Source organism: Calonectris borealis, chromosome 3, assembly GCF_964195595.1.
Source record: "Calonectris borealis chromosome 3, bCalBor7.hap1.2, whole genome shotgun sequence".
NCBI classification, from domain to species: domain Eukaryota; kingdom Metazoa; phylum Chordata; class Aves; order Procellariiformes; family Procellariidae; genus Calonectris; species Calonectris borealis.
Window position 1 is genome coordinate 63,986,039 of NC_134314.1, and position 22,226 is coordinate 64,008,264.

Here is a 22,226-nt window from a genome sequence, read left to right on the forward strand (position 1 = left end):
AACTACAACAGGACATGAAGAGCAAGCCATCAGCAAACAAATGTATTTCCATATGTGTAACCTGAGGTTCACCTATATACAGAGTCATAAGCAGGGCAGTTTTAAACATATGCAGATACTGCAAAGGTAAATTTATTCTGAAGTCTCTTCTTTTATGAGTGTCTCTGCCTATGATCCCTATGGCATGGATCTCCTTGTCACTGCCTCTGATAATTAGAGAGTAAGATGTATGTGAGGAATTGGTTTAAAAAATGTGTATTTCTGAAGGGTATACTTTGAAACATAGTAAAGTAGTCTGAATAGACGAAAAAAAATCAGACGACTAATTATTAGGATCTGCAATACTCTCTGACATGGCTTGATATAGTGGAGTGCAAATAAAAACAGAGCAATTTACTGAGCCTTGAAGACAATAGATTTTCTCTTTGATGTTTTTTCAAGTTCTAGTGGAATTGAAAATAAAAACAATGACCATAAAATCTATACTTTCCAGCTAATACAGAATTTAATTTGTTTTTTTTTTTTCTTTTCGTGCTTTTTTACATAAAAGGACTCCTGGGTCCCGCTAAAAGAGATGCATGGTTGCAATTAAGAGCAGAGATTGAAGCTCTGACAGACTCCTGGCTAACAAATGCACTTAAATCATTATCAATTATCAGCACAAGGTATGTATTTGAGTCTACTGTAAAAAAAATTCTAGCTTTGGACTTGTAATGGCTATTTTTTGACATTTTAGGTTACAATAAATTAGTGCCTTTAAAGAACAGAACAGGTCTAATACAACTTTTGAATAGGGCATAAGAAAAATTCCATGGAAAGTGATTTAATTTTCAGTGACTCCAGCATTTACTAAAGATAGTAGGAAGTGTCTTCTAAAATGTGATAAATGTCCCTGAGTACATTGAAAGGGTATTGTAGAATTCTGAGCCAGCCTTTAATTTATTATCTTCTGGGCAGCATCCTCTGAACTCCACGTCTCTCTGTTCTGTGCTTCAATGTTTGTGCCTATTCACAGTGCTACCTAAATACTGTATAGATCCTAGAACACAAAATCATTTTCCTCTGTCCTTCCAGACAAATCAGTATGCTTCAGCATATATTTAAGTTTTCAGAAGAGCAAAAATCTGTTTAAACTGAGTTAGAAGTCTGGGTTCCCAGTAACAAGACATAAAATATATCGTTCCTTTGAAACAATAAAACTGTGAACACTGCTGCTGCTTAGTCAGCCATGCAATATGTATCACATCAGAAATCCGCAAAAATTCTGCTTTTTAAACAACAAAAAAACCAATGTTAAGCTATCTTGCCTTCTGAACATGTCTGGGAAAAGACTCAGTGTCAAGTGGAAGGAGCAAACTTGGAAAAATGTGAAAAACTTATCTTAAACGTCACAACTTTTGCAATATGTTTATCTCTTAATTGTTGTTATTTATTTAACAGTATCTTAAGCACCTCGAGAGAAAAAAAGTAAAAAATTTGTGTAAGCCATTGTGTTTAGCTCTGCATTTCTTTCCGAATTGCTAGTCTTCAAAAAGACACTTGGTAATGAAGGCCAGTTGAGCATTGGTGGGTTGAGTCTGGAAAACTGTTATCAGTTACTCAGGACTGTTAAATAAGTCTTTTGTCTTGTCTTCAAAGTACAGCTATAAATCTTCAGAAGCTACCCGTGAGGCAGCTAAACATTACCTATATGTTACTGACAGGAAATTGAGATACATGAAGGCAGAAATAGTAGCCTAAGGTCTTGCTTGGCGTTTGTGGAAGAACCAAGAGGAAAAATCACTACTATTTGCTCTCAGCTCCATGTTCACACCATGGTCACGCTCATGTTCCAGCCTGTCAGTGCCTAAAGTAGCCTGGCTGTGAGTCTTCTGTTGTGTAACTGCTAGCACAACTTCTCCATTCAACTCCTCATCTTCACCATTCGATGCTAGCTTATTCACATGATTGTTCTTATCTCTCCCTCTTCTCAGAAATATTCTTACTCTTAAAACATGAAGAAAGTGCTGTCATTGTGCAGAAATGTATATTGGCTGTTTATTTCCCCCCAAGACAGGAGTAACAAATGATGTTTTTTGCGTTCTCCTAACTCTTTTTTTGGCTGGTAGCTACTAATTAATTGCCAGCACGAAAATAATGCTTTCAAAGCATTTGAATGCCTATTTTCAGACATAGTTGGTGATCTTAAATGTCTGTATTTTGGTGGACCCATCTTCAAGGACCTGTTTTTTATAAACCAGTGTGAAATATTTCCTACAAATCAGGCCTGCCTATTTTTTTAAAGGATATTGCCAGAAGTTTTATGTACATTTTTCTGGAAGTGATGGTGCCGAGCAGCACTGCTGTCTGAGTGAAAGTAAATGTTGAGGAATCCTGAATATGTTCTCCACAGCTGGTTCACCTCATCAGCATTTGGGTAATGGTTTTAAACTATTTAAACTGAAACTATTTCTCTCATTTTAGGAGTAACTGTGTAAACGTGTTGGTAACAACAACCCAGCTTATCCCAGCACTTGCAAAAGTTCTGCTATACAGCTTAGGAGGAGCTTTTCCTATTGAAAATATTTACAGTGCAACCAAAATAGGTAAGAAAATTATTCTTTCATCCAATCTGACTACACTGCATTACCAATATTTTTTTGCCAATAATGGATGGATTCCAAGCCACTTCCCTGACACTTACAGTGTTAGTTGTAAGATTTAGGCATTGCATATGTTCAGATGTGTTTATGTCGATAAATACCAAATTCAGCTTACTTCCAATGATGCCTGAAGAAATAAAGGTCCCCATACTGATTAAAAGCCTCAGAAACTCCTAAGAATGGGGCAGAAAACAAACAATGTGTAGAAAAGAATGAATAAAAGTGGGTTTTGTATTCAAATCTAAGCAGAACTTCTGTTAAAATAGTCTCTGCTATGACCTTCAGCTCTATGTAAGCTCTATGTAAGCTAGGCCATCGCTTCACAAGCTTTTTCTGGAAGCATAGTACATCAGTGATGATAATGACAACTGTTACCAACAGAAGCTGTGTTGATGGATGCCACAAGGGCACTTCCCTATTCTGTTGATAACTTTGTACCTCTTGTGTATTACAGTTTGGAAATTTATGGTTTTCGGAAAGTGCATGCAAAATTTTCTTGATAACCAAGAAGAGTTATCATTCCTGTGAAATGTGACACAGCCTACAATGACTGATAATTTTGGCAGATTTTGTGATTTACCAATTATTATTTCAAGAATGCTTAATTTCTATAGCTATGATGCCTTATATAACATGGAGTGTGACACTTCATTGACAAAAGCATTACAATATATTTCCTAAATGATTTTCACAAGTGAAAAAACAAGGCATATTCTAACAGTGTCAGGAAAAACTATTACCTCAGTCATCCTTTAATTAGCTGTAGCTGTCCTCTGCACAGAAATGCCTCAAAAACTTTAAAAACTTAAGTCAAGGCACGAAGTATCCCAAATACCACATGGTACTGAGCAGCCTCTGGAATGAATGTCATCTGTCACACAGCCTGTACATGTTGGATTCAGTCACTGAGGTTGCACTCGGACCAAAGGAAGGATCATTAAGAAATAGTGCCGACAGCACAGAAAGGGGTGGTGAAGTGAAGCACAGTCTCTGGAGGCTCTGTCGAAGTAATTCTGCACCAGGAATTCCTTCTAGGAACAGTGTGGCCGCTGTTACACCCCTGTCGGGAGCACAGAAAACTCTGTTGGGTACAAGATCTCTCTCTACTTTTCATCTCAGTGATCTCTGCACTGTGCTGAACACAGGACTATAATTGCAGCTGTTGCTTGCACACACTGAAATCTGGTCCTCACTCAACAGTTAATACACACAATGCTTTTCCTAATCATAAGCTCTCTTTTGTGGGCCAGCTGAAAAAAAACAAGAGGAGAGCAGTAAGAATCGGAGATCTAGAAATCATGAGCTTGTGAGAAGAGACTGAAAAACCTGGGGCAGGGATAGACATAATAACAAACAGGGTAAAAAGTTGTCGCAGGGAGGAAAAACATAATCTTTCTCTACGTTGATGGGAGGTGTGACAATAGGCGATGATTTTTTTGCAATAGGGCATGTGTAGGTCGCATGTCAAAGGGAAACTTCCTAATGGAAAGGGCTAATTAAATATGGAGATCACCTGTGGAAACAGTGAAATCATCATATTAGGACAGTTTTAGGATTGATAGCAAAAACATTTGTTGGTAAAACTGAACCTGCAGTACAATGAGAAAATCAGTAGATGACTTTGCTTGGTCCCTTTCAATTCTGTTTATTGTTGTTACTGGCTTAGCTTGCTTGCTTCCACATTTCTCCAAAAGAGTCAAATGCTTCATGGAAGTTCTCCCAGGAACTAATTCTGTCTTGCTTGTCCATTGTTCTTTGAACACGTTTTCCATTGCTATATCACTCATTGTTGCAGATGCATTAGAATTAAAATTTCTGCTTTCCTTGAAAAAATATTACTACAATACTAGGGAAATATTTAAATTCGATTATTCATTCACTGATCTATTCATTTTTGCACTGCTGCTAATTCCTTTATCTTAGTGGCTTTCCTGTAACTCTTAAGAAAGACATTTAGTTTTACCTGAACGACTTAGTGTCACTAAGGGAATTAATTGCTTCTCACCAGTTTCGGCTCTAAATCCCAAGGCTGGGAACTTTTAAAAAGTAGTAGCAACAATGTCTTATCACTGCAATAATCCTTTGTAGGGCTTCACCGTAACTCACTTGATAGCTTGAATAAGTAGTGCATTGTTTTTCAGGCAAAGAGAGCTGTTTTGAGCGTATAGTGTCCAGATTTGGCACTAACATAACTTATGTTGTGATTGGAGATGGCCGAGATGAGGAACATGCAGCTAATCAGGTAACTTCACTCTGAACTCTTATCTCATTTATCTTCCAGGAAAAGAAAGTTGCTTTGAACGAATAATGCAAAGGTTTGGCAGAAAAGTAGTATATGTTGTAATTGGGGATGGTGTAGAAGAAGAACAGGCAGCAAAAAAGGTAACCTGTCTCCTGAAATGTTGGTGTGATACATAGCTACTAATGCAAGCCTTTCTGTTTGCATTTCTGTCAGTGTTGCACAGTGACAGAATGACAAATAATTTCAGTCCACAGATGCAAGGCAACAAAAGCATGATGAGATCAAAACTTAGAGTAAAATGAACCATTTGGATTCTAGCATTTGCTCCAGTTTGGAAAGAAAAAAAATTCAAGATTATTTTTAAAATAAATGAAAAATGATTGCAGCAAAAATGTCTGACTAGCTTCAAGCAATTTAAAGATAAACAGAAGAGATAGAAAGGGCTATGACATGATGGTTGGGTGGTGATTTTCTTTAAATGGTGAAATCAGGGAGGTTTCAAGAGAATTGTTACAGAAAATGTGGAAAACCATCTAAAGGGCTGTACAAATTTTTTGCTAACATAGATGAAGATCTGTACTTTACTGGAGCAAATACGATGAACATACAATTTGCTTCAAGAAAGACATATCTGCAAAAGGAAAAAGAACACAACATAGAGATTGTGCAACAAACCTGTGTTTCAAAAAAAGAACAGTTTCTTCAGAAATATTCAATTTTCTCATGATAGTAATTCAAGTCTAAATTTCACCAGATGAGTTTTCAGTGTTCAGAAACAGATCTAATTAGTAATTTGCACCATACTTCCCAGTATAACCTTGGAAGTGTGCAGAAATTGAAAATTTTTGCCTCACGATGTCTGCACAGGACAAGTGATGTAAATATCATTGTGCTAGGCGTAGCAAAATAAAGTGTCCTTTCAGTGTTGCACCTGGAATGGAAACAAAATGAAAATAACCAAAATGCTCATTCCAAATGGTTCCTTAATATAGGTACAGTACTGGTGATGGGTCTTTTATAGTTTGTGCTAAACAAAGGTGGTTGGATTGTGTACTTTCCAGTTTGGCATGCTTTTTTCTTAACATTGGCTATATTGCATGGATAGATTCAGAATTCAGAGAGATGGATGAACGTAGCACATTACAAATAGATCTGAACACAAGATGAAAGTATGGGTTTTTTTCTATTCTGATGAATTGCTGAAGGATAGTAGTGCATATATCTGCATCTCTCACAGACACTGATGCTTTCTGCAACAGAAATTATCTTTTCCTAAACCAGAAATTTTCTTATCCAAAGAGATTTAATTTTTCCCCCTAGATGGAGAAAAATGTAATTCAACTCTGTTTCAAAGTGTTGTGTGTGAAGCCTCTTTTAATGGAAGTCTTATAGCCCTTTAAATGATCATTCGGTATTTTGCAAAATCTAGTAAGTGGAGCAGAAAGGGATTTCCTATTAATGCTCCTTCGTATAGGTTTGCATGCTAACAATAAGCAAATAGCCCTTACTAAATAACGGGCTCTTTCCAAAGAAACTCTTAAGAAAGACTATCTAATTATTTTAACATCGGTTGAACTATTAAGCTCAGATCTATTTTGGTCTGATTTTTGTCAGTACTTTACTAGCAAAAATCAATCCAGAAGCACAGTGGTGTAAAATACATGGTGGTAATCTGACTAGCCTCGTGTGTCATATACCACTCTGTGTCGCAGTGTTCATCGTTCCTGACCTTTTCCCCCCTCTAACAAACACAGCACAACATGCCTTTCTGGAGGATATCCAGTCATTCGGACCTCTTGGCTCTCCATCAAGCACTGGAACTAGAGTATTTGTAACTGTGTTCTAAAGTTGGCGATCCTTTTTTTTTATCTATATATTTCAAGTACACTGAATTTTTATGTGTGATTCAATGCCTCTGGCTTTACACATATGAATTGTCTTAAGAAGGGAAGAAATATTTGGAATTAAAAATTCCAAATTGAAGAATTCAGATTGCTGAATGGAGTTAAAACATTAGTGCTACGTAAGGAAGCTCTATGGTCTTATATATGCAACGTTTTTAAATGAATTAAAACTGTGGAGGTTGCTGGTACACACCAAGTGAGCCCTGACAGGAGTGAACAAAGGACTCGAACTGGCAAAGCACCAACACGCGTTTTTCAGCCGACAAGGTGGTGTTCAACAACATTCCTCAAAATGGGATATATTCTCAGCACTGAGGTTTGAACCAGACTTTAGCCTACCTAACCCAGAAAATCTGAATTGGAATGCACTCAGACTGTATAATGACAATCCTGTCTAGACGTGTAATTTGTGTAAATTATTGATGAAAATAATTTACTGTGACTTTATTAGCAGCTGATTTTGGAAGTGGATGCAATTTTTCTTTCTTTTGGGGGGGTGGGAGGGAGAGGGTTATATAATATTGTCTCTTTTATAAGTTTGGCAAACAGAATGTGCATAATGATGTGTTGTGCCTTAAAGAGAAGACTGTGTTTGTGTGTTATAATGTAATTTTGGTTAAAAACTATGTAGATAAACAAAAAAACCTTTGTGATAATTTTTGACATGACCAAATTTGAAATTCAAAGAAATCAAAGAGCAGGGCTGCACCAAAGCATTTAAGTATTTGTTGCAGTAAGAAAAAATAATAAAGGAAAGTTTGTGTTTTTATTTGGATTCTGAATAATTCCACTGATTGTTTGAGGAAAGTTAAGAGTATGTTGGGAGGTTGATACTGGGGACCGCTACCTTGAAAGCTAAAAAAAAGCGTTTAACACCTTCAGCATCATTTCTTGATTCTCCGACAAGAGAACTAAGAGCCATATTCATGAATTACTTAGTCCACTGAAAGCCATACAGTGAGTGCATCTCCTGTGTATAAAAGAACAAATTCCCACCCAGCAGACAAAGTGTGCAAGTGGCATTACTGGAAGGTGAAAATGTGAAGTTAAGCCCAGATGAGGAATAAAACACAAGTTCGTTAGGAATGAAAAATTACTAAAGAATCTCTGACTAGTCAGATGCACAAATGATGCTACATTTAGCATATTCAGGGTCAACACAAGCTGCTGAAATTGCTGGCATGATGACATTGGCCATTTCAGGAGCACAGTCCACTTCGGTAAATATAACAGCGTTTTGGTAGCTTTTCCATTCTGTTCCACAATTATGTGTCTTCTGTTTGGGGTCAACATGATTTTTCTCACCCGTTTTTGATTGCACAACAATATTACACAGGAGCAATCCTAAATGTTTTTGAATCAGAAATTTCAATAGCATGTCAATAGGCATCTGAGGAGAGGATAAGGAGGGGATTTTTATGAAGAAATATTGAGAAATATATACCTTAATTTTCATCATTTCTATTAAAAATTACAGTCCATACAGTGATAATGACCTTGCAAGTTTCGAACATGCTACCTTTCAGCTTTGGAAAATGAGCAAGGTCCATATTGCTCACAGGGTCCCTGGCGCTCCACGTGCGGCTCAAGCACTCTGAAACAACAGCAAATGGTTCGTCTCTCATGGCACAAGATGGAAACTGCTTTTTGATTTTTAACACTGTACGTGGGGACACCTGAGGTTGCCTGTGCTTTGACTGCATGAAGAAGTGTGTGCAAGAGAAGGTGTTAAATGTAAACTCCAGGATGCCCACACAAGCACAGTAGTCAGCGCTGAGGTGAAGATCTTCCCTCTCTGTGCTGTGAAGCCACCATATGTCTAGTTACCAGGTAGTAACTTTGTTGGTTTAAACTTTGTAGGTTAGTTTACCTACAAAGTTAGTTGGTAGGTGAAAGCCTGGAGCCACTAAAACTCCAAGGCAAAACTCCTATAAATTCATAAAAATGGGATTTCTTTGTTGTGTTGGAATTGGATATACAAGTCACTACACAACAAACTAACGATGATTTGTTATCACTGGGCAGTGTGAAGCCATCACAAGAGACTTGCCACATATGAAATCATTATACATCAGTTACTCGGGTGATAGATTTGTGTGTCCAACAAGTAAAAATGATGTGCACCTTCTCTATATTTACAGTACCTGTCTCGTCAAATTTGGCCTGGAAGTACATTTTTCATAAAAAGCTGTGGTACCAGCTTTTTGTTGTTTTTCAAGTGGGAAAAAAATGTTTCTACTGAAGTAGGAAAAAAAGTGAAACAAAGCCCTTCTCAAGTTCCAGCATCATAACACTGCATGAGAATATGAACGTAAAAGCTGTTATAAAACAAAAATTGGTACGGTGAACTAGCTTCTTTTTCTTTTTCTTTTTTTTTGGACAAGTCATAGTGTTATTTAAAATGCATGAAGCAATATTATTTCTCAAGTTATTTGTTCAGCTTTTCAGTGCTCTTTTCCTAATCAGATGTAAGAACAAACAATAGCCCAGCAACAACGGTCGGTTCTTACAAAAGATTTGCAGTGCCTTCACTGGAGTTGTGCTTAGCTCTCTGTGGCAGGTATGGCTCAATTAATATACTGGACTTCTAGAGAGGGGATGGAGGCAAAAGGAGGGGAGTTTTACAGAGCATGACAAAGTTCTGATTTTAACTTGGATTCTGTGTGCTACCATTGCAGAAGTTAATTATAAAAATAAATAATCCACAAAAATGTACATCCAAAGAAAATTCAAGGATTTAGCTCAAAAGCCTTCACAATACTAAAATTCTAAAACAAAATTTCAGAGCACAAATACTTTCTCGCTAAGCAAAAATTGTTATATATCTTTAAATAGAAGTACGTACTACATGCCTGCCTTCTAGAGAGAAATTACCCTGGTACATTTTCCTGCATATACAATACAGAGGAGAAAATAACCAAGGCAGAGACATAGTCACGCCAGACTGTTCCAGATGGGCCTAAGTAGATTAAACTGAAGGCTGGTCATTTTGACATTGAGTGCATTTTAATTCAACAGCACATTAATCAGAAACTGCCTTCCCTTCAGCCTCTCCTCAAGAACCAAGATTGAGCACAACGTCATGTTTGCAAGTATTTTGGGCGAATGAAGTACAGAATGCCTTTTGCTGATGCTCTAGCAGTTCTCAGTCAATACAGAACTTGAACGTTCATCAGGCATTTGGATAGTCAGCTTGCAGAATACAAATACGGTGTGATTGCAGTCACAAGGTAGTATCTTAAATAGATATAACTCTGTGCAGTTCAGTATATCAGTAAAAGAAGACAAGAAAAACTAAAAATGATGCTTCTTTTTAGATGCCTATGGAGATTGTGCGCAAAGATATAGGTGGCAGCCAGCTCCCAGATCTGTTTTCGTTAGAAACCACTGTGAGCAGCAGTGTTTGCATCTAAAGCGGACGCAGAGTATGTTCCAGTGTAAGCACTGACAAGGGAGACCAAATCAAAATCCTGTATACAAGCACACTTCATCTTGGGGCAGATGAAGTCCTGCAGCCAATCGGAATTGCAAAGTTTATGGAGAATATGGACTTGGCCCACAATAGAAAGACTGGTTTTTAGCTGTGAGGCTGTATCCAGATCCAGGGTTTTGGTTCAAAAGTAATCTCTGCTTTACAGGATTGACGACAGGCATACGCTCTAAATGAATAAGGTATTTAGTATCTCTGAAGAGGAGCTGAAGTGACATGAGCCAAAATCCCAGCAATAGCAGCGTTTTGGAGATGTAATTGAAGCCAAGGGTCTCTGTCATGTATTAGCAGATTATAGCTTATTAGGGCCTACATAATTTAAGAAAATGTAAATTTAAATGAAAGCTTGTAAAATTATGTACATCTTTACTATTTCTCAATAAATACACTCGGAAATGTCATTTTCTGCACTATATCATGTTGTAAGATGTTTGGATTGTGGTTGAAACCATCTGTACACAATGTCTCTTATGAGAACTGAGCGTGACCTTGGACTCTTTTTAAATATGTCCGCACTGCCTTTGTGGTTCATGCCTGGAGCAACATTGTGCCTATGTGGTCTGGTAGAGACTGGCTTACCTGCGTACCCCTTGCAGGGTGAAGCCGCTAGAGGGAACCTCCCTCTGGTCCTCATCAAGAACACCAGGTGCCTTGCTCCAGATGCAGCCTGAGAGACAACTAACACCTTTGTTGCGGTGTCCTTGGGGCAAAATACAGAACAAACGCATTTGATGGTCTAGACACATAGTGTATTCATTTAAGTTCCCTTACCAATTCACTTACTAATGTTATGCTAATGTTCTTCTTATGGACATGGGTGGTTCAGGAGACAGACTGGGCTACTGAAGGGAAGCAGTCATTCCGGTGGAAGCTGAGCCTCATGAAACTTTGTAAATGTCTTTGGGAGCAGTGCTTCATGTCTTAGTGAGGTGCTGACCTTGGTTTGAAGGAAGCAGTACCCCCACAGTCTGCTTGCACAGGCTTTAAGGCAAAGGTGAGACCGCAGGACTATCAGCACACATAGATGTGACATTATAATCTTGGGAAGAACAAAGCAAGTGGCAGAGCCTTGGTCACCACAGCACTTCAACCACAAGAGACAGCTTGTAAATAGTAGATTATTTTTTCCCAGGAGTTAGATTAAAGCATGTCTGTTACAAAGATCATAGAATCATAGAATCATAGAATTGTTTAGGTTGGAAAAGACCTTGAGGATCATCAAGTCCAACCGTTAACCTAACACTGCCAAGTCCACTGCTAAACCAATTCCCTAAGCACCACATCTACCTGTCTTTTAAATACCTCCAGGGATGGTGACTCAACCACTTCCCTGGGCAGCCTGTTCCAATCCTTGACAACACTTTCAGTGAAGAAATTTTTCCTAATATGCAATCCAAACCTCTCCTGGAGCAACTTGAGGCCATTTCCTCTCGTCCTATCGCTTGTTACTTGGGAGAAGAGACCAACACCCACCTCGCTACAACCTCCTTTCAGGTAGTTATAGAGAGTGATAAGGTCTCCTCTCAGCCTCCTTTTCTCCAGGCTAAACAGTTCCAGTTCCCTCAGCCGTTCCTCATAAGACTTGTGCTCCAGGCCCTTCACCAGCTTCGTTGCCCTTCTCTGGACACGCTCCAGCACCTCAATGTCTTTCTTCTAGTGAGGGGCCCAAAACTGAACACAGTATTCAAGGTGCGGCCTCACCAGTGCATGGAGTTGTTGTGACCCAAGTGCAGGACGCAGCACTTGGCCTTGTTCTGTATGTACATTTGCCTTCTACTCCAATTTTAGGAATGAAAAGGAGGATATATCAAACATAGGGTGGACAAAATACAAAGAAGGCCCATCTACTGAGCAGACTGACCCATAGAAAGCAGACCATAGACCCAGTAGTTCTAACATTGTGTCTCCCAGATGGGTTTGCATGTGACTCTAGAGAAGAGGAACCAATATTCAGTACCGTTTCAGGAGAGTGAGATAAAAGGTGGATTTTCCTCCCCATTAAAACTGTGGGAGATTTCAGAACTTTTCTCTTCTCGCATCAGGATAAAAATTAGATATTGGGGGCTTTTACTTAAAAGCTTTTGTCTGATTTTTAGCACAGCATTAGCTTCATTTCTCATTGCTGAGAAACTCAGTGCTGAGAAAACTCAAAATGCTGAGAAACTCAATTGAGGGACCTGGACAGGCTGGATCGATGGGCTGAGGCCAACTGTATGAGGTTCAACAAGGCCAAGTGCCGGGTCCTGCACTTCGGCCACAACAACCCCAGGCAACGCTACAGGCTTGGGGAAGAGCGGCTGGAAAGCTGCCCAGAGGAAAAGGACCTGGGGGTGCTGGTTGACAGCCGGCTGAACATGAGCCGGCAGTGTGCCCAGGTGGCCAAGAAGGTCAACGGCATCGTGGCCTGTATCAGAAATAGTGTGGCCAGCAGGAGCAGGGAGGTGATCGTGCCCCTGTACTCAGCACTGGTGAGGCCGCACCTCAAATACTGTGTTCAGTTCTGGGCCCCTCACTAGAAGAAGGACATTAAGGTGCTGGAGCATGTCCAGAGAAGGGCAATGAAGCTGGTGAAGGGTCTGGAGAAGAAGTCTTATGAGGAGCAGCTGAGGGAACTGGGGTTGTTTAGCCTGGAGAAGAGGAGGCTGAGGGGAGACCTTACCGCACTCTACAGCTACCTGAAAGGAGGTTGTAGCGAGGTGGGGGTTGGTCTCTTCTCCCAAGTAACTAGCGACAGGACAAGACGAAATGGCCTCAAGTTGCACCAGGGGAGGTTTAGATTGAACATTAGGAAAAATTTCTTTACTGAAAGAGTGGTCAGGCCTTGGAACAGGCTGCCCAGGGAAGTGATTGAGTCACCATCTCTAGAGGTACTTAAAAGACGTGTAGATGAGGCGCTTAGGGACATGGTTTAGTGGGCATGGTGGTGGGTGGGGAGTTGACGGTTGGACTCAATGATCTTAGAGGTCTTTTCCAACCTTAATGATTCTATGATTCTATGAAATGTCTGTCTGTATGTTCTGCACATGACGATTCACAGCACTGAACTAAAGTAAAAACATTATACCGAGAGCATTTATGGGTGGAGAAATAACTCTTCCTCATTTGGGTGCAAAAACACCTCTTCCTCATTATCCATTACCTAGTGAATCCCCAAGGGAAACCGGAATGGAATTATTTGCGTGTCCGTTGTTTGCCGACATATTATCTCCAGGGCATGCACTTTTAGGGTTGACTTGTTTAATCCATTTTCTTTTTTCCAAACAAATAATGGATTCAGAAACATTTTGCAAATGTTTATAAATTTGGGGGAATTGTTTCAGTTGCCAAAAGCCCAGGCAGAAGGAGGAATGCTGAGAAAGTCAAAACATCTCAATAGTTTGTTTTTGCATGTTAGTTTCTCTACCAATTTCAAGGCTTGATTTTTTAAGAACTGAATTTCTGACTTGAAACCACTAATAAAAAATGAAGAAGGAATTTTTTTTTTCTGGTTGGGAAGAAAAGGGAGAAAACATCAGGAAGTTTCACAAATTGATTTTTAAGTGGACAAGCAAAGAAAATCCTTTGTTGCACAAAGCACTATTTCTCAATTTGCCTGATAATTAGTCATCAAGCATCCATCAAGCTTATTAGAAATTCACATATGCACTTCAATAAACATGAAGCAAGAGAGCAGAGAAGCATGAAGGACAGAATTTAAATGAACTATATCATATCAAGGAGTCATGAGGAGGAGAATGAGGTTAATTAGACTTGATTTTTCTGCTGTGCTCTCAGTGTCTGGGAAAATGAAGTGCTGCAGAGGAGAGGCAAATGGAAAGTGATTTATGTTTCCGAGGCTACTATACAACCTACTGTGCCCTTCACCAGGAAGAACGCACTTTTTCTACATATAAGGAAAACAACTGGAGCTATTTGGAAAATATTAGGAATTGTTGACTCATTGAAACCAAAATGTGATTTGGGACTGCACACACCAACGTTGATGAATGGAACATTTCTAGTCCTGTTTAGAGAAAGAGTGAATCAGGAGCCCAACACATCAGCCAGAAGAAAAGTCTGAGCCATTGCAGGAGTCTGGTGACTATGGCTTTCAGCTGCCATATCAAGCCCCTGTTCTTTTCTTTCGACTTGTCTGGGTTAGGATCTTGGTTTCTAGCTTTCTGACTCAAAAAAGTCCCAGTTTGGTCCCAATAGTGAAGAGGAATGTTTCTGAAATCAGGGAAAAAAAAAAAAACGAGAGTGAAAGATAAAGGAAGGGAAGAAGAAATGGAAAAAAAAAAATCTCCCTCCTTATCCAGCACTGAAACCACTATGCCCATTGTGAAGGGTTCTGGAAAAAGAAATCTTCCCAGAAAGGATTTAGCAACTGAGAAGCTCTGGTTAGTTGGTCAGTTGGCTGCAGGGTGAGGGGGGCAGACAAGACATGGGAAAAGACCAGCAACCAGAAAGGGCATTTTTCCTGGACAGTGTGTGTGGACCTCTCTGGTTTTACAGCACAGCCTCATTTGTGTTCTTTGTGCTCTGAACTCCTACCCCATACAGCTACCCCCTCCAACTGTCCCACCAACTCTGGTCCATGGGTTTTTGCAGGCTGATCTCTTTGCTTCCTTGTTTCTCTCTGGTCTTACACCTTTCTGTTACCTCATTGCAGCTGCAGCCCTTTGCTGTCTGTGACTAGGATCCTGAATAGCCTTTCAAGTGTAGCAGCTCCAGCTTTCACAGGAAAAAGAAAGAGGGCTCCAGTGGTGTTATGCTACACAGGCCACAGAGGCGAGCGAGTCCCTGCAGCCCTGCTTCCCTGCCCACGTGGGATACCAGGGCTATAGGAGAGCGAGATCCTCACAGGGGACCAGCCGTAAGCAGCAGCCCAGCCAGACGTGCCACTTCCCTTTGGTGGGCAGGGCTGCAAACGCTTCCCTCTGCCACTGTTTACAGCCAGCGTGATAGGGACCAGCTGTCGCTCTTGTAAGAGCAGGCAGGAGATGCAATATGCTTTTATAGAGCAGCAGGACGTGAGGCAAGCACAGTTGTCCTTCCAGGGTGGGAGCAGAAGCAGAAAACTGGCAGCAAAGGCTTGTCCACAAAGATAAATGTAAGGGGTTTGTGGAAGAATGGATGTGCCCCTTTGTGGAGCTGGGGGCAACACATTAAGTACAGCTTGCCGGGTTAGTGTAAGAAGATCGTGCCTAGTATTGTAAGCCTCCTGGATAGCTCAGCAAACTCCTGGAACTTAAGCAGGACTTCTTTGCAGGGTTTTTTATGGGGGGGAGCATTGTGGGCTAGCCTTGGTTGGCAGCCAAACTCCTACCCAGCCGCTCGCTCGCTCCTTCCCTCAGTGGGACAGGGGAAATAGGAAGAACAGTAATGAGAAAGCTTGTGGGTGGGGATGAAGACAGGGAGATTGCTTAGCAATTACTGTCATGGCGAAAACAGACTCCACCTGGAGAAAATTAATTTATTGCTGATTAAAATAAATATTTAAACACTACATTGGGTAGTGGGAAACAAAAAGGCAAACGTTAAAACAGCACCTTGCCTCTCCCCATTCCCATGCCCAGCTTCACTCCTTCACTGCCAACTCCTCTACATCCCCCGAGCAGCACAGGCAGGACAGGGGAGTATGGCGGCTACAGTCAGTAAGTACACAGTGGTTCCTCTCTGCTGATCCTTCCTCCTCTGCTCCAGTGTGGGGTCCTCTCCACAGGCCACAGTTCCTTCAGGGAATGTCCACCCGCTCTGGCACAGGGTCCTCCGCAGGCTGCGGTGTGGATATCTGCTGTACCATGGAGCTCCTCCTCCTCCTCCTCCTCCTCCTCTGGCCTTGGCGTTCCCTCTGCTGCTTCTCACTTCTTTTGTTCCCTCTTTCTCTGCCTGTGTGGTGTTTTCTGTCCTTTCTTGCACACGCTTTCCCAGAGGCGCTGCCGTCTTGGCTGGGGGGCTCAGCTGTGCCCTGCGGTGGGTCCGTTGGAGCTGGCTGGAACTGGCTGGGTCCGGCACGGGGCAGCCCCGGCCTCTCCTCATGGAGGCCACCCTGCAGCATCCCCACTGCCAGCTCCTGGGCACCTTGCACCCAAAATGGGGTGGGAGGAGAGGTGTATCTCAAAAAACCCCGACACAATGTCAAGTCTCTAGTTCTGCATGGTTTTCATTAATGGCAGAAGCTCGCTGGAAGAGGACAAGTCTTAGCAGGAGGAGACACGCAGACCTAACTGCAAGCAGAAGAGCAAAGGGAGACACAGGGTTTTCTTCTGCTGCCCACCACCCAGAGCTATATTAAACCTGCTGCTGGAGAACTGCCAGATTAGGTCTCAGCAGGTCTAACTCCTGATCTCTGGCTACGTGAGGCATGGCCATACTTTTTCACCTCCTGCCCACCATGCATGCCTCCTGCTCACCTGCCCCATCCCCATCCCATCTCCATCTCCCAGCCCAGCCCCAGCCCCACTCCCAGTCCCTTCAAGACCAGCTTCAGCTTGCAGAGGAGCACCTCGCCTGCCCCGAGACACCAGGCACGCCTGAGGTCCCATTGAAATGCCCATGTGCCCAAGAGACTCCTCATGCCCTGCACCACCTCCAGGGCATCAGATCTGAGTGTTTAGCAGAGAACCTCGCAGGCCATTTGAAAAGTGCCACCCAAGTGCATAAGAGCCATCCCAGCCATTTGGCAACTGAGGTGTTTGCTTTTAGCAGCCCATGAGGGCCTGGCAATGAACAGCCTCATGATGTCTGCCACATGCGGACAGTTAAATAAATTAATTCTCTGGGAAACAGTTAGCTGTTATGGTGAAACCTTAGTAACAATCAGCTGCAGTTTATTTAATCCATTGCTATTGCAACATACTAATGAGCTAAAAAGATGGTTTTCATTTATTTATTTGTGTATACATATATATATTATTTTTCTCCTGGAATAAACAATTTATTTGGTGGGAATGGGCAGTAGTGAACAGGAACTGAAATGGATATCTTCTGAGTGTGGTTTTTAACAATGTATGAATATTCTCTTCCACCCCTTCAGAGTACTGTCCCCTTGATGACAAATGCATACATATTGCCCTGTAAAACTTGCTTCAGTATAAAAGCTGTTGCTTCTGGTGGCAGGATCGCTCTTGGTCCTGCGTGGCTCTCTCTGTGCCATCTCCTTCAGGCAGTCCTGCCTCGTCACCCTGGGACTGTGCTTTGCGTAGGGAAGGTTTTGGACACGACTAGAGGTGCTGGTCAAGCTGCCAGCTTAGTCCTTCCATACACAACTCATTTCTGCTGGCAAGAAATGAGATAGCACAAATGAAATGTTTTTTTCTTCCTGTTTTAGCCTCAGGGTGGAGGAGCTGCTGGTGTAGCTCGGTGTATCCCTGCAGTACCTGATCCCACCCGCTTTATTCAGGAGCCATGTTCAGGGAGGGCAAGGGCTTCAAGGCTGTCCCTGCCGCCCTCCCCAGCATGCCCAGGGGCAGCTCTCTCGCCAGAGCAAAGCTGCACATCTCTGTGCTGGGGAGGTTTGGTGCCATGGGAGACCTCTGCCTATATCTCACCAGCATAACCCATGAGCAGCCGATAATGCTATCTTTACAAGAGTGCATCAGCTTCAAATGCTATCTTTCTCCCATGTAAAACTTTTAGTTTGATTTGGTTTTATCTTACAAGCCATGAGTGGAGCATGTGTTACACTTCTGCAGCCCATGCAAAGGGATATTTACCAAAAACCCTTAATGACATCTGTGCCTCACGATCACTCAGACTTAAAGCAAAACACAACAAGGGGGAAAAAAGGGGGGGGGAATACAGCCAAGTGTGCTCCGCTCAAACAGCATATGGACACTGATTTATGAAATGCGATCCTATTCTCAGCAATCACCACAGAACACTGACACATGGTGGCTGATGGAGGTACGGTAATTAGCAAAGCCTAACTGCTCCTGTTGCTCCCTGGAAGCTAAAACGAGGGTTTTATCGCAAGCCCTGAATAGTCTTGATGAAGAACATATCCATGTTCAACATTGAACTGCCTGGTGGCCAAACTGGAGGCTGTGTAGCCACCCGACCCCCACGGCCAGCTGAGAGGGGAAAGAGCCGAACCTGTCCAGGTCCCTTGTCAAGCTGGGCGCCCAGCCTACTCACCTGGCCCCTCGCCTTGCCCACTGAAACCTTGCTTGCCACCATCCTAGTGGGAACAAGGCAATGGTCTGGGCAGCATTGCCCCTGGGATTAGCCCCCAGGGAGCAAGGAGTGCAGCTCCCGGTGCTTTACTGATTATCTCTGAGTTGTTTTTACACCCTCCTTAGACTAAGTTGGTTCTCAATGGCACAGGGGTCCTAGCTGGGAGGAACCTATTCGCAGAGGGAAAAAAAAAACCGTGTAATTTGGGCCCTCAAGAAGTCAAGAACCACTCAGCCCAAAGGGTATCCAAGCCCTTGCTAGTGTTTTTATTTTTTCACTTTACCTAAATGCTCAGAGCAAGTTTTCTTCTCTGGTTAAGCTGCAGTTCCTTAAAAGCAGTTTATAATGAAAAGGCTGACTCAACCTTCACTCTAATAACCAGGAAAACACAACAGTAAAATGTAACAACAAATCATTGCTCTGACAGTAATGAGGCGCTTGCTTAGACATTTATCTGTCCTTTTACAGGGCAGTAATTTTATGGTTGAAAAGGCTTGTTTTTAAACTTCATGTCCAGGAAGAAATTGCCAAGCCCTGGCCAAAATTACCTCTTTTAGCAGATGGCAACATTGTACGTAATTAATGCATTCATTTTAATTCTTAAACCTAGTAAATGCAGCTTATTTGAATTTCCTCCTGAAAGCTAAATTTATTGGCTACAAAACATAGACACTGTGCCAACTGTTTCAAGGAGTTTATATTCTGTATTTCCCCCATATTCTAACTGTTTTCCACAAATACCACCTGGGTGGCTCTTCCCCTGTCTATAGGAAACTTCAGAGCAGGCAACAGCTTTCTCCTGTCCCTTTTATTCCTCCATATGTTTTCATGATAAAGGTTTCTTTCCTTCACCTCCATTTAAAAAGCAGAAAGGCTTCCACTTGTTCGCTGAAAATGACTTTAAATTCATCAGCTCTCCCAGACCTAATAAAGTGACATGTTTACAATGTTAAAGGAAATCAGGTGTTTTAATGTTAAATGAAAAAAACATATTTATGTAGTGTTATAATAATACCGTTTGCCTGGCCTTTCTCAGTCTATTCATCACGCAGCAATCTCCCCACAAGACGCAGTGGAGTCCGTGGGCTGGAATGCCATGCAATAATAAGCCCAAATTCACCATAAATAACATACCGCAGTGGCCTCCCCCCTTGCTGCTGGCGGCTGCGGCAGCAGGGCACACATAGGGAAGAAGTCAGCCCCCAGGCACGTGGCGGTGTGGATGGAGCAAAGGAAAGCCACTGGCAGGTGGGTACCGCTGCTACAGGCCCCTTGTGCTGCTCAGGCAAATCCCATTCGTGCTACTCGTCCCACCACAGAAGTGCTGCTGGTCCCTTTTGTGCTACTGGTGCCTTCCATGCTGCTGGTCCCACTGCAAAGAGCTGGAAGCAGAAAGCCTGGACTCTTGCTGGGCTCCTGGGTCACAGCTGCTGATGCCCTCTTCATTTTAAAGGCCAGCCTCTGGTGCTGCCACTGAAGCAGGGGCAATGCGCACAGGTGGACCGTCACATTCTTTCTGTCATTCAGCCCCATGTGCACTGCTAAGTTACCTAAGTAACAGTGCTAAATAGCATTACTGCCCCAAGTGAGAAGTGTCCACACTGCTGGAGATCCTTCCTTTAAAGGACAGAAACCTGTTCCGTACTGGACAGTGAGGTAGGTGATGGGAACCTCCAGTTTTATGACGGTTTCTTCTTGAGAAGAAGGTATTTTAATCTCCTAATCTAGTTTGTAAATTCAGTGGTTAGGTGTGCATCTCTCAGTGAAAAATCAGGAAGATTCAGTCATTTCCATTAAAGGGGATAACAGCAGAGTCCCTTTGGCAAGTAACACTTGCCAGGCTATGGTTTATATGTGGTTTCCCAAGCCAGCTCCTACCTCACTGCAGCTGGCCTGAACACGCTGCACTCTGGACGTAGCTCTGCAAGAGAAATTCCTTGTTTACCTCTTACACGTCACTTGTTCCCACACTCTGAAATACACCATCACCCATCACCGTGTTCACAGAGGTCTGCTCAGAGGTGTTAATGGCATGGGTGAGTTCAGCCTTCTCCTGGCACATTTACTTACTGCTGGGTCCCAGCATGGTTATTCTCACAAATCCTGTAGAAAAGACCAGTCAGAATAGGCAGCTAGAATCTTAATGGTTGGTATTTAACAACGAGAATTTTTCCTCTCTTTTCTTTCCCTTTGTATTAAATTACCCTAAAAAAGAAACCCTCCAGTTTCCCAACAAGCTGAAACCCTTCATGGGACTCCCCACCAAGAGCTGTGGTGCTCTACTACTGAGCAAATCTAGGGAAAGAGCTTTCAGGGAGAGAGGCACATCTTGCTTCTTCCCTACGAAGCGGAAAGGCTCTGTTATTTTGTTCTAACACATAGGTAACTGAGGCACTAAGTGATTTAGGGTGGCACAGCATGGCAAGATATGCATCACACATCCCAGACTAACCTCTCTCTGCCCTTACTTGTTGCTAAATCAAATATCTATTCTTCTCTGGCCAAGGCCCCATGTGACTTCTTTTATCATTGTTGAACTTTTCTATTCTGCTCCATGTACAGAGATTGGCGTAGGTCTATAATGAAAACATGCTGTTTTTTAAGAGGAACAGATGAAGGAGATACTGAATTTCTACCTAATAATTCAACCACTTTCATAGAGGTAGGTAGAATATATATCTTTAATTGGTAGAATATATATCTTTAATTGGTAGCCACCTCTTGTCCCCCCTCCTGCTGAACCACCATCAGACTCTACTTTGTGGGTTTATGCTAGAAAACATCTGGAGAACATGTGGTCCCTTACTTCCTTCAGCTGGCTGTCATTGCTGAAGGCTAATTTCAACCTTCCTTGTGACTCCACTGGTAGTCCTGAGCTTAATAACTTTCCTTGCACCTGTAGATCTCGGAGCCAGCAGCTCCTGCAATCAAGTATGCAAAGCTATAGACACTTGATATTCAAACTGAGTGCTGGGGTTAATAAGGGAATTTTGTCTCTGCTATGAAGACTCAGCAATAGTGATCTCTGCAGTGATGCAATAGCAGTGATCTCTGTCGTCATGCAATAACACCACAGAACAAAACATCTGGCTAGAGAAAGCAGCCACTAGACCCTGTGACAACAGCTCCTTTTAAACGGTTTTAAGAGGATGGGGTGTGTAAAGAAATGGATGATATTATTTCGGCATATTTCTGAAATAAAGGAGAGTGAACATCTTTATCTCTGGTAACCATTGATTTTAATATTGAGGTGTATTAGAACAAAAAATTTGTCATGATAAATCATCCCATTATACTCCTAGCCTTGTAACTGGAAGCCTTTTTTGCTTAAATTTTCTTTCTCAACTCTCACAGGAGTAAATTCACAATCAGTCTCCGTGATGCTTTTTTATATGGAAAGGCAACCATTTCAGAGCTTTTATCATTGTGAATTTCAGGATAACGTAACGAATAGAAGAAGCCAGAACTCCTGTCACACTGTTGGGATTTATTAGAACAGTCAGGAACAAAACAAATGTGTTGATATTTGCTTCGTTAAAAACACCAAACTGAATAACAGAGCATGCAGACTCTGTAATGTGATGCTGGCTGATATGCTTCTTTCCTGTTTCTCCACCTTTGTACTTAATCCAGAGTTCCTTGGTGGTTTTCAGTGTGTAGATTACTACCCAATGCAGAGCTTTTCTCATGGTACAGCTTACCTTTCCACGGCTGATCACACACTTCCCCTTTCACAGCAGCTTACTGCTATGTATCGTTAATGCCTGGTTTGGAAAAGCCACATTCAGTCA

The 22,226-nt window shown here is 42.0% G+C and overlaps 1 protein-coding gene across 11 annotated transcripts in view; it reads left to right on the forward strand.

Annotated features, from left to right (window-relative positions):
* EYA4 (EYA transcriptional coactivator and phosphatase 4) overlaps positions 1 to 6,719 on the forward strand; it is a 50,135-nt gene extending 43,416 nt beyond the window's left edge. For 7 of the 11 annotated variants that reach the window (XM_075148103.1, XM_075148104.1, XM_075148107.1 and 4 more), the window contains 4 exons: positions 551 to 665; positions 2,464 to 2,585; positions 4,924 to 5,024; positions 6,639 to 6,719. In XM_075148103.1, coding sequence (XP_075004204.1) covers positions 551 to 665; positions 2,464 to 2,585; positions 4,924 to 5,024; positions 6,639 to 6,719 — 419 coding nt within the window. Of the gene's footprint in view, positions 1 to 550; positions 666 to 2,463; positions 2,586 to 4,783; positions 4,885 to 4,923; positions 5,025 to 6,638 lie in introns of all 11 variants that reach the window. The other 4 variants (XM_075148100.1, XM_075148105.1, XM_075148108.1 and 1 more) reach the window with 1 other exon arrangement.
* The last annotated feature ends 15,507 nt before the right edge of the window (positions 6,720 to 22,226 follow it).